This window comes from Manis javanica, chromosome 4, assembly GCF_040802235.1.
Source record: "Manis javanica isolate MJ-LG chromosome 4, MJ_LKY, whole genome shotgun sequence".
In the NCBI taxonomy this organism is placed as follows: domain Eukaryota; kingdom Metazoa; phylum Chordata; class Mammalia; order Pholidota; family Manidae; genus Manis; species Manis javanica.
In genome coordinates, this window is record NC_133159.1 from 45583659 (window position 1) to 45599228 (window position 15570).

A 15570-nucleotide genomic window follows, 5' to 3' on the forward strand; every position below is an offset into this window, starting at 1 on the left:
AAGTTTTACCGAATAGTAAGCATCCACTGAGGCAGCATGTGAGCACTGAGTCAGGAACTTGGACTCTGCTGGTAACTTGACATGTGACCTGACAAGCTTCTTCCTCTCGTGAACCCTAAATGCCCTCATCAATAAAGTAAGCAAATTAGACAATATATAAGATATCTTTCAGCTGCAGCACTCCATGAGCCCAAATCTTACTTACATGTTTATGAAGAAAGGTATTACAGACTCTTTTGGATTAAAATTCACAGGCTGGAAGGAAGCAGAAATTACCCTCATTTTACTGAAGGGGTCCTGGGGTGGGCAATTCTTCAGACACCAAGCAGAGAAGGGCATTGGAGCTCCCTGGCCTTGGTCACTGAGCTGGAAACATTTAACAAGCAGCCCAGGGCTCTGTTTGCATACGGAAAACAAAATGCTACTTACTATGCAGCAGGCCACCAAGGCTCCTTGAGCGAATCCTGCCAGGACATCGCCAGGATGGTGCTTGTGGTCAGATACGCGGGACAGTCCTGTGTAAAAGGCCATCATGATCAGGGTGAACTGCAGGAGGGGCCGGAGCAGGCGGGCACCTCGCCAAGTGAAGCGGGCTTGGAGGTACAGCTGGAGGAAGAGATAAAGGGAACAGATACTAAGCGACTTGGTTCACCTGCGTTATAACAAGGTTCACACACACTACATTTTCACTAAATGGAACCATGTGGCTGTTGAGCGGCATGTTGTAGAAAGAACACACAACTTGATTTTTAAAGCCAGTTATTTAAACCTTCAGCTTTAGCTCCTGTACTAAAAAATAAGAAAAATAGAGCTTTTCTAGGGTGACAAACTAGAGAGCGGAGGAAGATAATACATGACAATGGTCTTAAAACTCCACCTGGCACATTCTAGACACTTCATAAACCTTAGCTCCCCTTTACCTTTTTGGTTGAAGAAAAGAATAGTAACCAGGGTTAGGAAAGGTTTCTTTTTTTGCAGCTGATGACAACTCATTTAATGCATCCATGCGTTTTCCTGGAGATGATGGCCATATGCCCCCTCTACTACCTGTCTCTCAGGATTCTCATTGAAATAAAGCAATGGTGAAAGGGGAGGCTGTCATGATAGTGACACTGGGATGCTTCCAGCTGCTTCAAAAGAAAGCAACTCTCTATCAAAGGATCAGTTTCTAAGTCGCTCCTTGGAACCGTGGATTTGAATATAAGGAAACACATAAACCAACCAGACAATGCCAGAGAGCTTTCAGGCAGAAGCTGACAGTCAGTGGACTGAGAGGAACCTGAAGAAAACTGGAAGAAAAAAAAAAAACCACCTCTGGCCAAAGCAAAGAAGCTGAAATGACGTCAGCTGGGCATTGTCCCTCGGAGTTATCTTGCTGCAGTTTCCGTTTTAACCTCTGGGCACAACCTACTTCCCAGGTTCCTGTGGGAACTTGGGAAATGAGGGGGAAGTGGCAGCGGGACAAGGGGAACTTCCGACTACAAATCAAAGAAAGCACTGGGCGAGACCAGGAGCAAGGGGAAGAGAGCAGAGGGGAGGGGGCTGATGGCCTAAAGATAGACCTGTGACAGTGGCAAAGGCCTGACTCTGCCCTTCCTGAGACAAATGGACACCTTCCTTTAGGGGAGCAGGAAAGAGCAAGCCAGGGGCCAGTCCTGGGGAGACAGATGAGTCGAAGATTACAGAGTCACTGTCGCCCATACGGGAAGAGTGCCTAATCCCAAATCTTCAACTACTCAAATATGATTTCAAAAAACCCAGGCCTGGAAAACAGCAGGCAACTTTATTATGATTATGAAATTACATGAATGTATTTTTGGGAAATCGAAGAATAACAAACAAACAAAAAAAGAGAATGCATTGATGTTGTTGGCTCCTACACAAATGATGAAAATCAATGGCACCTCATATATAAAAATAACCAGTTCAAAATCTAAATGAGATAAAATCATCAGAATAGCAGAGATGATTAAATAGTGATGAGCTCACTAAGAACTGAACTGCACAGGGCCCATATGCAGTAGGGAACATAAAGGACAATTTGAATAGCTAGAACTTTTACTTATGAGAATGCAGCTAGCTATAAGAATGCTCAACTTATAAACTCATAAGTTGATATGTAAGTTCAACCAGATTCCTATGAATGACCAAAAAAGACCTGGAGAAAAAACTTGAAACAAAAACAGTCACCCAAAAGGCCATATCTGTGGAACTCATCAGGAAAAAGAAATAAGCAAGCAAACAAACAACTAAGCCAGGCACTGTGGTAGGAGGACAGAGAAATGAGAAGTTGTGATTCTGCCCTATGTAGCAAACAGGTGGGAGAATACACAAAAACAAATAAATACACTATGGGTTTTATAGGAATTATGAAAGAAGTTGGGGCCAGGGTCAATTACTAAGGGGAAGGGACTCTTGAATCCTAAAGATGAAAAAGCACTTGCTAGGGGTTAAGGAGGCAGTAGTGAGAGGTGTGTATTTCAGGTTCTGCAATGGCTTAGAAGCTGGCGATCAGAATTTCAGCAAACTATACGTAGTTCCCATGCAGATGAAGGGGCGTGTGTGTTGGGGGTGGGGGGGTTGATGAGGAAACAAGGTATGGAGGCCAGCAGGGGTAATTCTGAAGGGCGGTGGGTGTCAAACTAAAGACCTTGGCCTTTATTTACTAAGTCAGTCTTTCCCAAACCATACTCCATGGAATACAAAACATCTTTTTAAAAAGGATTGATAAATGCTTTATACTATTTTCTTATTTTCGTCAGTTACAATACTCATCATTATTTTTACAGAATATCTACCTATTGAATCACAGTTGGGAAATGATGCGTCAGCAATGGTGAAACTTAGAATGGTTTTAAGCCAGGCACTCAGAACCATAAAAAGTAACCTCAGGCCAAAAGCCTCCCCTTCACTGCGGCTGAAAGGACCCTGCAGCGGCTTCTGTGATCAGAATCAAAAAATCCCTTCCTTCGGGGATTGGGGAGGATGAGAACGGTGGGGTAGCCTCAGGGAACTTGCATCGTGCCCAGTATGGTCTGGCCTTTCTCCAGCCAGTCTTAGCAGGGGTGGGGTGGGGAACAAAAAGAGCACAGGTTTTCATCAGAAAATCCTCACTGAGCCTGTTTTCTCACATATAAAATCAGTGTTAACAACCACTGTAGGTTGTTATCACAGATGGATGATAATGTCCATCAAGTGCCTGGTTACCATGTGCTACACATGGTACATGATACACAAATGATTTTATTCTCTGACCACATTTCTTAATTTGGACCTAGTAGTCCTGAGATTTTCTCATTTCCCTCAATTGAAAAATCTGCATGCTGTCAGAAAAAGCTTGTTCAAAGTCCACCAACTCTTCTGTGCAGATTTTAGGTCCTGGGCCTGGGAAATCAGGGTGGGGCAGAGGAAGGGTGGGCTTCCCAACCGGACAAGGCACCCATCTCCCCTTCCACTGACTCAGATGTAAGGCAGGAGCTTAACAGCAGAAAAAAATAAATACATGAGAGGAACTTGAGGAGAGAGGAAGGGACCAGTCATCAGAATAGCTGCAGGAAGGGAGTGCTTATGAATGAGAAAGGAGTAGGGGGCCCTGGGAAAAGAATCCCTTTGGGATGCAGTCAGATATAGAATGACAGTAGGCAGATGGGAGGGAGCTTGCTCCCCCAGATCCCTCAGTAACTAACACATCTACTGAGAAATGCCCCAGGATCTCAGGATTGATCCTGGGGTCTGCAGCTGGAGCTTCAGGGGAAACTTTGCACAGCAGCAGCACAGTGAATTCTGGGATGAGATAGCCCTGCCTCTAATCCTGGCTCCTCCACTTACTATGAGCATCATGGTCACTCAACTTCTTAAAGCCTGTCCCCTATCTGTGAAACAGGGAGAAGAGTAGCTCCCTCTCAGGGTTTCCAGGGTCAAGTGAGATAACACAGGATCTGTCCAGAGGGCGGGCACTCAAGGCACTCTTCAAAAATCTACATCACCCTTCTGCCGTGGTAAATGAGATTTACTCAATGACTGGTTGACTCCACCAGAACAAGAAAATATTTAAAGAAAGAGACTGAACACTGGCTATTACTATTTTGAGAAGTAAGCTGATGTTAAAGACTTTGAGGTTGTCGAAGGGATCTAGTAACTCCTTCCACTCCACCTCAATCTCACTGCTAAATGGGCCAGATTTTGGTGGTGCACAGCCCAGTTCACACGAGCCACTTCAGACCAGAGGCTTAGGCCTCACCAGGATCCCCGAGTACTTTCTGGAATACCCTGCTCCCTGGAAATCTGAGCCGGGGGAACACTGTGTGGGTCAGGAGGCTCTGTTCATTCCCACTCTGCAGAGGCAGTACCCCTTATCCAGGACAGGACGGCAAACCTCCTGACCACAGAGACCATCGTGGACCAAAGAGCAAAGACGCTTCCCCAGAACCTGAATTCCCATCGGCTTCAGCAAAGTCCTAGGCACCTGAACGGGTGGTTAGGAAAGGGGTGAGCATAGCTGTACAAAGCCAGAAAGTCGAGTCACCCTGACCGCTCCTAGTGGTCAGCAGCCTGATGCCCCGTCTCATCGGTCTTTACTTCCGCATCTGTGTGAAGGCCTCTGGGATGGGAGAACCCACTTCTGAATCATCAGTGCCATGGAGCAGAAAGTGTTCAACTTGCAGTCACAGCAACTAGGTTTGAATGTTTGCTGTGCTCCTGACCGGTTGTATGACCCTGGACAAGTCGCTCTGCTTCTCTGAACTTCTGCTTACTCCTAGATGACATAAGGAGGCTGGGTCATTCAAAAAACAATCTCACATCCTGAGCGTTTGTTCTATTCAAAACTGTTAAAGACACAGACATGAATAAAGTAAGTTCCTTCATGAAAAAAGACTATAATCTTAAAGTCCCTTTCTCGTCCTGAGATTTTTCTTCCAATTGCTAAAGTAAAACTGATTGTAAATATGAAGATTACAATAGAAAGGTACATGTCTGCCCTCCTCCAATGATGTGTGTGTGTGAGTCCCTGGCACACTGAACCCACTCCATAAATGGGGTTCTCCTCTCCATTCTGGTCCTCGCTTCAAAACTGAGGTCCTGTGGAACCCCAGCAAAACCTCCTCAGAAAGGTCTGACTGAATTCAAGCCGGCTTCTCTGGTCAGAACTGGCAGAGTCAGATGTGGGGTGAGTCACATGTGGTTCTTGCTAAGTCATCTGTGTTTTGCATACTGGTGAAACGGGTTTGCACGGTCCTTGCCCTTCATATCCATCCTCTTGGGGACCCTGTGCTAAGACTGGAAAGGAGGCTTTTGTCCTTCCTTGTGTCCCTGTCTGCCCTCCTGTCCAGCTTGCTGACCCCCACGGGGAGGACCGTTCCCCTTTCTCTCGTCTCTCCCAGGACTCATGCTTGGCTCGGTCCCATGCCCGGTGAACTTGTCTGTATGGCATAGAACTGGAATTTCTCTCTGGGAAGTTATTCAACTACTTTCAGGATGAAGGAAGAGCTTTTGGTTGACTTTTCTCCTCTTTCAGAGGGAATCAGATCTTGTTTTCTGTCACTCTCAGGGGTGAAAAAAACCTGCCAGTTTACTGAGCACTATTCTAGACACTGCACTGGGTGCTTTACATTTCATTACCTGCAGCTGTCCCCATCGCCCTGTTAGGGGGACACCCCTTTCCTAACCACCCGTTCAGGTGCCTAGGACTTTGCTGAAGCCGATGGGAATTCAGGTTCTGGGGAAGCGTCTTTGCTCTTTGGTCCACGATGGTCTCTGTGGTCAGGAGGTTTGCCGTCCTGTCCTGGATAAGGGGTACTGCCTCTGCAGAGTGGGAATGAACAGAGCCTCCTGACCCACACAGTGTTCCCCCGGCTCAGATTTCCAGGGAGCAGGGTATTCCAGAAAGTACTCGGGGATCCTGGTGAGGCCTAAGCCTCTGGTCTGAAGTGGCTCGTGTGAACTGGGCTGTGCACCACCAAATCATGCCCATTTTCCAGACGTAGAGATCAAGGCCAAGAGGCCATGTCACTCGCTCAAGGTAACAAAGAGCCATGATTAACAAAGAGTAAGACTTGTCTCTCCACATCCATGCTGTAACCGTAGAACCATCTCACCTCCTAGGGAACGAGCGAGGGAACAAGCGCTTTGCACAGAAAGTATCAGTCCTTTATCCTCGACTCCTGTCTTTGAAGAAAAGAAGCGAGTTGAGGGGACTACCCGGCTGTCATGGGCTCTAAAGGACGACCCCCACGAGACACCTGGAACCTCAGGCTCCTCTAACTCACCTGACACATACTTTTATAACACCCGTGTCTGAAACACAAGTGTACTGGATCTGTAAGAGTGAGAGTAGAATGTCTGATCCGATCTAAAGCCTGGGCGCTGACTTAGTGCCCCCCAGAGCTGAGCTGGCAGCCCTTCCCTCTGCACTCCCACTTTTGGTTCACCCTCATCACAGAACTAATCCAACTGCTTTGTGGCATTTACTTCTTTCCCTGATCTCCTGGTATCACCAAGCACTCACACAAGGTCTGGCACAGAACAAGTACTCAGAAGCTCCTAGATGGACGGAGGAGGACGGGATGGAGGGAGAGAGGGAGAAAAGGGAAAAACATCTGGCCCAGGGGTTTACTGCCCTGGGAAACAATCTTATTCCTGCAAGGGGTTTCATCAGACACTCCCAGGATCTGTGGCGGTGTTCATGGGCACACCAGACTCCATTGCTCTGGGATTCCAAACATGTGGAACAAAACCTCAGTGACTAACAGCCACAGGCTGGAGAACACAGCTGTCAGAGTACAGCCACTTCCTCGTTACCCTGGACCCCGATGAGCCCTCCGACATAAACAATTCTCATGGACATGCGGTAAGGAGTCAACAGGTAAACAGGTCGACAAAGAGGCAGCAAAGGCCGTCCCTTCACCACACAGGCCCTTCGTGGTCTATCATGTCAGAACGGAATTCTGACAGGAATGGAAAGGCGCATGGCCTGGAGGGCCGGAAGACCTGGGATTCACGCGCGCACTCCCTCCTGCATCCCCTCGTTCATAAAATACTCACTGTATACTTAACAAAATGTTAGCCTTTGTCTGAGGAAATAAGATACAGTAGTGAATCAAGGGAAAAAAACCTCTCCCAGGTGAAGTGTACAACTTATTTGGTAGATATAGATGAAAAAGTGAATATATAGTATGTCACATGGTGAGAAATTAGGTGAAAAATAAGACTGCAATGGGAGCCAGGGAGTATCAGAGGAAGGGACTGTCACTTTAAACAGGGTGGCCAGGGAAGGTTTCTCTGACAAGATGACCTAAGAAGATGAGGGGCAAGGCGAACATTCCTAGGAGAGGAGCACAGCAGCCAGGGAAAGGCCTGGACCTGAGTTTGCTGGGGATCAAAACCTGAAAGGTCGTTTCAACTCTCGATGTGCCCTTTACCCCCTGCTTCCTACCTGCCACCAAAGTTGCTCTGAACTGAACACCTGCATTTCCTAAACAACCATCCCTGTCTTCACCTGCACATAGTTCTTCCAGTCCTCCCATCTTCATCCTATCAGGAGCCTTCCTGGGCTTGTCACCCCCACTCCAGGTTCACCTGGGGGCCACAATTCTGAGCTTCCATAATAACCTACTTAATATCTTGTCCCTCCTGCACAGTGTATGGCTGTTACCATTGGCTACTTGCTCCCCTAGACTGAACACCCCATGGGCTGTGACCATGCCTTACTAATGTCTGTATTCCTGCCCCCAGCATGGTGCTTGGTGCATAACAGTCACTCACTAAATAGACAGTTGGTGAATGCATGTTGAGTTCCTTGAAGGCAAGGCCCAGATCTGATTCATCTCAGTAGCCCAGAAGGTAGCAGAGTGCCTGGCTCACAGAAGAGTCACCAAGTATGCCACATGAACTGGGGACTGCCCTGGTGCTGGTGTTTTATCCAGACAGCCAAGTCATCCTTGATTCCTGACCATGGAAGTACAGGGCCAACCCAGATGTGGTCTTCTGAGGTATAGACCAAGACTCAGACATGGATACGAAGCTTAAATATGTTATGGGATTTTTCTTATTAGAATCTGCATTCATCTCTAACAAGCCTTTTAACAAGCTTATCCTTAAGCTTTTGTGCCCAGTAATAACTTGGTGACCGGGGCATGATTTTTCCAAGCTAATCATTTTACAAATCAAGACCTAACATGGAATAAGCTAACCATTTCACAAATCAAAACCTAAAATGAAAAAAAAGAAGAAAAACAAAACAAAACCTAAAATGGAGTGCCCTTCAAAGCCATGGAAGTTTCTAGATGGTGGCTGGTGCCGAAAGGCTGGAGTAGGGACGGCTGCTGCTCTCTGAGCTCCACGGTAATGTCAGTGTTAAGTTTGTTCCTGATGGCTTCCCGTCTTCTCTCAGCACTAAGGGTAGTTCAAACATCTTTCATAGCCATAGAGATTGAGAAATGAGACACCATCTAATTCCACTCTTGCATTTGACAAATGGCTAGAGTGGGGTCTGGAGAAGGAAAGTGGCAACAACTAGGCAAAACAGACAAGATTGTCTCCACTTTCAGATGAGCATCCCGAGGCTAGAAAGCAAAGAAGTCTACTCACAATTCCAGAGCCAGTAAGCGACCTGGCCAGGATCACGCAGGTCTGTCTTACCCTAAGGCAAAAGACATCAATACTTACACTCAACTGATTCAAATGTGATTCTGCCCAAGGCTCCAGAGAAGCTATGGATCACAGGCCACCTTAACAAAAGCATACCATACCCTGGAGGAGGCCGGAGTCTCCTCCCCTCAACTCTGATACTCCCTGAAGCTCCACAGAAATGCACTGGGGAGGGGATGGGAGTGGGAGTGGCCGTCTAGGGGCTTCTCTGACTGACTGCAGGATTTCCCACCAACCCTGACAGGCAGCAGTGGTGTTCTTCAAACTTGCTTCAGAAAGCTTTGCAAATTGGACATTCAAAGGGTTGAAATTTCTGTGTAATATCACATAAAAATGAGCCCTGGCAAAGAGCACCGTCCTCCTTCCTTCTTGGCCTAATAGCTTCAGAAGTTGTTTTAGGGCAAGATAACTTAGAGCTAAAAACTGAGCCCTGTGTTTATATGCTGTATACGTGGTTATCTGCAAGTTATGAATATTGAATGTGTGTATGTTTGCAAGAATTCCTAAGATTGTGTGGTGTGCGCATGGGTGTGGATGTAGGTAATGATATGCCTAGGAAGTGAAGAATTAAGGAGGCTCTTCTTTTTCTCCCTTCCTCCTTTCCTTCTTCCCTCCTTCCTTCCCTCCAGCAATAAAAAGGCACTATAAATTTTTTCCTCCGTCAGAGAGATGCAAATAAACATTCAAAGTCTACTCCTCACCCATTACCCCTGCAGACATCTCCTGCTGTAATCATAGCTGGTAGGAGGTGATAGGGGCGTGGAAGTGAGAGGGGCATAGGATTTCACCCACTGAAGCAGATCTGAAGAAAGGGAATAAAATTAGGGTCAGGAGTTTATGGTCCTTAAGTTTATCTGGCAAGGTTTTTTTGTGTTTTTTGTAGTGCAGTACCATGAAAAGAATATGCAACGGTGCTGGACTGGTCCAGAGCAGCCTGCAGATACTTTTCATGCCCCTTCCAGGATGAAGGACTTTTATTACTTAACTTCTTAGATTAAGGTTTGTTTGTGTTAAACTGAAAACAGTGTAATCAAAACACATCTCATCAGGTTACTGAGAGAATTGAAGGGGTACAGTGTGAACTTGACACAATGCCTGGCCCAGAGGACAAAGTACTGGGTTCAAAACTATCAGGTATTTTCTCTTGGCATATGAAGAAAAAGAAGGCAGACGAAAGAAAAATTAAAAACACAGACCCACACTTCTCAAAGCACCTTTACCAAGCACTGAAATTACATTTGTAAAATTGTTTGCAGCCCTGTGTAAAAATATAAAAATGGAACAGGAAACTACACAGCTTTGTTAAATTAGCCTTTGTAGAGCAAAGCACACACCAAGACGACAACAACAAAAAGTGGAGGATGAAGAAAATGCTACATGAATAAGTAAAATCCACGACTGATGTTTTTAGAGTTCAGACCCACCTTTCAGCTCTGCATCCAAGGTAACAGGAAGCCCAGAGGCCTCCAGACTTGGAAAGGATTGGGGGATAAAACCAAAACAAAACCAAAAAATCTCTCTGCTATTTTTTTCAATTCCTAACTAATGTTTTTCAAATAAGCTGAAGTCAAAATGTTCTTTTCTGCAAACAGCTAATGCTCCTTTGAGCTATGTCTGACCTCTCAGCACCTTCTTGCTCTGAACTCCATCAAAGCAGTTGAAAGCAGGAAGTGCCTTGGCACATGGACTTCATTCGAGGGGAGAGGAAAAGCAGGGGGACCATATTTAACTGACAAAGAGAAACACCCCAGCAGCAGCCTGTGAGGCAGCTGGAGGGGAGCAGGGCCCTCCACCTGCACTGTCCCCAAGTCTCCAGGAAGTCAGAGAAGACGTGGCCTTGGCAAGGGCAACAGGAGCATTCAGATCTTGGCTCCACCCCCAGCTGAAAGACCTCCAACAGCCTGCTTAGCCTCTCTGGCCTTGGCCCCTGGACCTGAGCAACGGGGATAAGGACTTCATACTTCACCATATTCTTATGAGGTCACATGTACGCACGGATGCAGAAGTATTTGGTAAAGCTCAAAACTACTCTGTGTTGTCAGATAATGATGATCTTTAAAGCTTTTCCACTGGTAGGGTTGGAGGAGGACTGGCACAGGTCATGAACATTGCATGGAATTTGATCAGATGGCCTGGATTGAGCAGCAGTTCTGGTATCTATGTAAATCTTGGCAGTTCACTCGAATTCCCTGAGCCTTACTTAGTAATCTTTTCCCACAATAGAGATAATATTACTTATTAACATAAGGTTCTTGTAAGGAGCAACTGAGTTAATGGGTTTTCTGAAAACAGGGCTTGTTGCCATAAAATGTTATACAAGTGTCTTTATCACTGTGTAATTTCAAAATGGGTATGCAATCCTTATCAAGCCACCATGGTAAATATTATTTTTATTTGAAAAATGGGATAAGCCTGGAAAGTAAAACATTCTGCTAACACAGTGGCAGAGCTCAAAACAGAACCTAATTTTTCTAGCTAACCTTTTTTTCAAGGATTTCACAGTAAGTCTGTCCCTAACCATTTTAAGGGTACAGAAGGGAATTAAACTAGGGCTGGCCACTGGACTCCACTGGAATCAGAAGGTAGGTACTTACCACCAAATACAGCATGGTGAACATGGAGAAGGAGGCGTGGCCAGAGAAGAAGGACTTCCTGCAAGAGCAAGAAAGGGCGTGAAAGGGCCATATTCACATGGCTGATACACATGTGTCTGCCCGGCTTCCCTCCCTAGCCTGCAGCCTTGAGAGCAGCACTGTCATGTTTGCTTCTGCACCGGTGGTAGTGCTTGGAAGTACTGCCTGGAGGCTAGCAGGCACCATAAACACATGAATGAATGGACTAATCGATGCTGCCACGTAATTGCTTATTTACCCATCTGTCTCAATCACTGACTGCGAGTTCCTGGAGAACGGGGACTGCGCCTTATTCAGCCATCTCAGCCTGAGTCCAGCACTGAGCCGGGCACCCAGCAGATGCTTAGTAAGCCCTTACTGCACTACCTGCATACACGCGCTGTAGCCATGGGAGGAAGTGTCACCTGGCTTCCTGGACTTTGCTGTCGTCACCTCTGCATTTGTAGTTCTGAATGTAGCCCTCAGAGCAGTTGATCTGGCTGAAATCAGGGTTGCAAACACTCAAGAAGTGAGGACGCAGGCGCCCTATGGACACTTTGGCGATGTCTGTGAAGGACTGGCTGATGGCACAGCCAAAGAGGAAGCAGCCCACTTGCTTATAGAGGGCTGCCACGTAGGGATTCTGCATTGTGGACCGGGACTTCTCCTTCAGGTAATAGATCCGGTAGAATTCCCCTGTGATGATCTGAAAGGAAACCGAGAGGGGAATTAGGTGCCATTGAGACTCATCATCAAAACTTAGGCTGTGCAAGATATTTAATGACATGAGACTATTCAGTATATTGTAACTGCAGGTTACAATCTAAAAAATCTCAATTTTCTATTTAAGAAGTACAGAGGCATAAATATGCATGAGAGGAAAGATTAAAGTGCTAACAAGGTCATATTTCCCTCTTTTAAAAAAGTCCTACATGGCCATTTAGTACTTTTGTAAACAAGAAAAATATGCAATCAAATATATTTACATGTAAATAGTTATACATAACAAATACAAAAATAGAACTTTAAAAATATATATATATATATATATTTTAACAAAAAGACAAATAAGGACTTAGCTATAGAAAAAAATTAGATGAAGAGTCAAGGACATGGTTAAGGGTGGCCAGGATGTCAGAAGATGGGAGAAAATCTTAGGATTCTGGGATTTGGGGTAAAGAATCACTAACAATTAATCTGCAAGGGCCTCGGCCTTGTGCCAACACTGAGCTGTGGTGGGGCTGTGTGTAGGAAAGGGTGAAGGTCCCCAAGACCAAGTCCTGGGTTTGAGTCAGTCTTTGTCTCCTCCCTGGTGACCGTCAGCAATGACCTTTCCAAGATGCAATTTCCTCCTCCATGAAAGGAGGTGATACACCTTTGAAGAGCTGTTGGCTTAAATGCGGTAACATGGATGGAAATGATCTGGGTCATAAAATTCTTTCGTTTTACTTTTTAGAAGTACGGTATAATGAAAAGAACACTGGTCTACAAAACAATGAACTTTTAATGCAATGGCCTCAGTGTTGTGAATTTCCAAATCTGCATTATCTTTCCTGATCCTGAGGGACAGAGAGCAAGTCTTGATTTTCCTACCTTTCCTCCATCTCATTGTGTCTACTCCTTAATGCTTAGAGGAGATTGATCAAAAACTTTCTGATTAGCTCCTACATACCAGGTACTGCTTTTACACACTTGTATTTCATGAAATCCTTACAACAACCATGAGTAGATATGGCTGAAGCACAGAGAGGGGAAACACCTTAGCCAAAACTGGTTTTCCATTAAGAACAGGGGCAGCTGCTTCGGTTAGATCATCTGCTAGGACGCCCATGCACCAGAGGGCCAATTCCGCTGCGGTGATGCACACCCCCACAGCCTGCTGCCCTTGTCTTAACTCTACGGCACAGCCCTGGCCACTTCCTGGCTGCAGCCATAGTCCAGGGACAGTTGTCACTCACCACGAGGTCCCTTTCACACTTCCTCACGGGGCAGGATGATGAGCTACACTTGCCCTTTCAGGGAACAGACAGCATGTTCACAACCACAAGGGAAGCAATAGAATGACACATCCGGGCACTCCTTCTCAAAGTCTCCTGCTACTCTTCTACAGCAGGAGAAGGCATCAAGGCATGGGGTCTGACCCAAGTCCTGTAGAACTCTCAAGTCTGGGGGCAGGATGGGTATGCAGGAAGGCAATGCCAGCTGGGCCCAGGGACAAGTAGGCCCAGTAGGGAGCAGAGCAACTGGCCCTGCTGACATTTTTATGGTGATTCTGTGCTTATAAAAATGGGTAGTATTTCTAATGGTTACACTTTGGTTTCCCAGATCAGAGTTAGTGAGTCTGATTCTACATTAGAGAGATGGTCAAAGGCCAGCTCAGTCCAATGACCTGGCTTGATCATTACCTGGGAAGCAGGACTATTATCAGATCCTCTGGAGGTATACAGAGACTTCTGGCTGAATGAATGAATGAATGAATGAAAGGAAGCAGGACAGTAGTCCCACAGTTGTTTTATTGCAAAATTGGAAATATCCTCTAAACATTACCAAGAGTCCTTTGATAACATGTTGTAGAGATTAAAATCTGGGAAGCACAGCAAGTCAGAAATGAGAGGGTCCATTATATATGGAAGAAACTGAGGTCCAAATTCATTCACATGTAAAGATTAGACCCAGGTGTTCTAACGCTCCATCCAGCATTCTTTCCTACCATTCAGGGTCTAATTCTCCTTTTGAACCTGTATATACTTTTACCCTATGTAACCTTCCAGGCTAACAAGTTCCAGATGTTTATTACCACCATCATGTTCTCTCTTTCTTACTCTTCTTTCTTTATAAATCATGCTCGTGTGACTTCAGACGGAGGCAGAAGAACACTAAACTAGGAGTCAAGGGCCAGGGTTCAAGTCCTTACTCACTGAATGAATTTAGGATGTCAGTTTCTCCACTTTGCAAAATGAGGGTGCTAGATCCCGTGATTTATTATTTCACAATTGCAATGACTTTTTCTCTCTACTCTTCCATGCTCCCTCTACCACAGGCCTCCTCACCAAGCAGGGAAAGGTAATAAGCAATAGCAGAGGAAAGGTACTTCCTCAGAGATGACCCCACAGGCAAGGAGCAGAACCAAGGCTCCATGCACAATCTCTACCTTTGGTTGCTTCTAAATTCCTTGAAGCTACAAATTAAGGAACTCTTTCTAAACTGGCTTGGCTTGAGGGTGATTTCCTGTTTGATCCTGATAAAGAGCATGAAGGTTTCCACTGTAGATTAGCATCTCTTACATGAATTTACTGATTCATCTCAGAGGAGTCACCTCTCTGCTGTCATCTTAGGGAGAAAGGGTCTGATTACAATTCATGGACTTCTTTCAGCTCGAACATCCCTTCACTGTAAAACTTCAGTTTTCTAGTGCCATGGTCGTACAAACAGTAAACTTCTAATTAAAATGCTTCCTCTTCTGGCAAGACAATGAGGTAAAGAGAACATTCCTGGTACCTCAAATTCCTAATAACAATGCTAATAATAGCAGCAATCACTTACATTTCTTTTGCACCTTACAGTTTCATTTATTCTGCAACTCTGAAGAAGATACACGCATTCTACAGATGGGTATGCTAAGGCACTGAGAAATAAGGACTTACCTGAACAATTTGAGGCCAGTAAGTGACAGAGTTAGGAGTACAGCCCCTATTCTGGTTCTCAATTTCAAAGACCCACAGCAGATTGAAGTCATTTTATTATAGCTCTTCCTTGACTTACAATGGGGTTGTATCCCAATAAACCATTATAAATAGAAAACATTGTGCTAGTAAAAAATGCATTTAATAGACCTCACCTACAGAACATCACAGCTTAGCCTGGCCTACCTTAAATGTGTTCAGAACACTTACATTAGCCTACAGTTGGGCAAAAATCACCTAACACAAAGCCTGTTTTAAAAATAAGGTGTTGAATAACTCATGTAACTGATTCAATACTGTGCTGAAAGCATGAGAACAGTTGTAAGTGTATCAGTTGTTTACCCTCGTGATCTCCCTGCTGCCTGGGAGCTGTAGCTCACTGCCGCTGCCCAGCGTCACAAGGGTATGGTACCACATATCGCCAGCCCGGGAAAAGATCTCAATTCAAAAGTCAAAGTGCAGTTCCTACTGAATGCATATTGCTTTTGCACCATCATAAAGTCAAAAAATCTTTAAGTTGAACTATTTTGTAAGTCAGGTGCCAGCTGTATTTCTATTGTTATTAAAAACAATTTCCATTATAGAATAGCAATTGCATATTCTCAAGGACAGGGCCAGCCTGAAGTCAT

The 15570-nt window shown here is 45.3% G+C and overlaps 1 protein-coding gene across 1 annotated transcript in view; it reads right to left on the reverse strand.

The window, feature by feature from the left end:
- The window catches only part of PLPP3 (phospholipid phosphatase 3), an 81291-nt gene that overhangs the window by 13509 nt on the left and 52212 nt on the right, over positions 1–15570 (reverse strand). Inside the window, exons 3-5 of the mRNA XM_037021754.2 lie at positions 11684–11964; positions 11241–11298; positions 430–606 (exon numbers count right to left, since the gene is read on the reverse strand). Of these exons, the coding sequence (XP_036877649.1) occupies positions 430–606; positions 11241–11298; positions 11684–11964 (516 nt within the window). The remainder of the gene's footprint in view (positions 1–429; positions 607–11240; positions 11299–11683; positions 11965–15570) is intronic.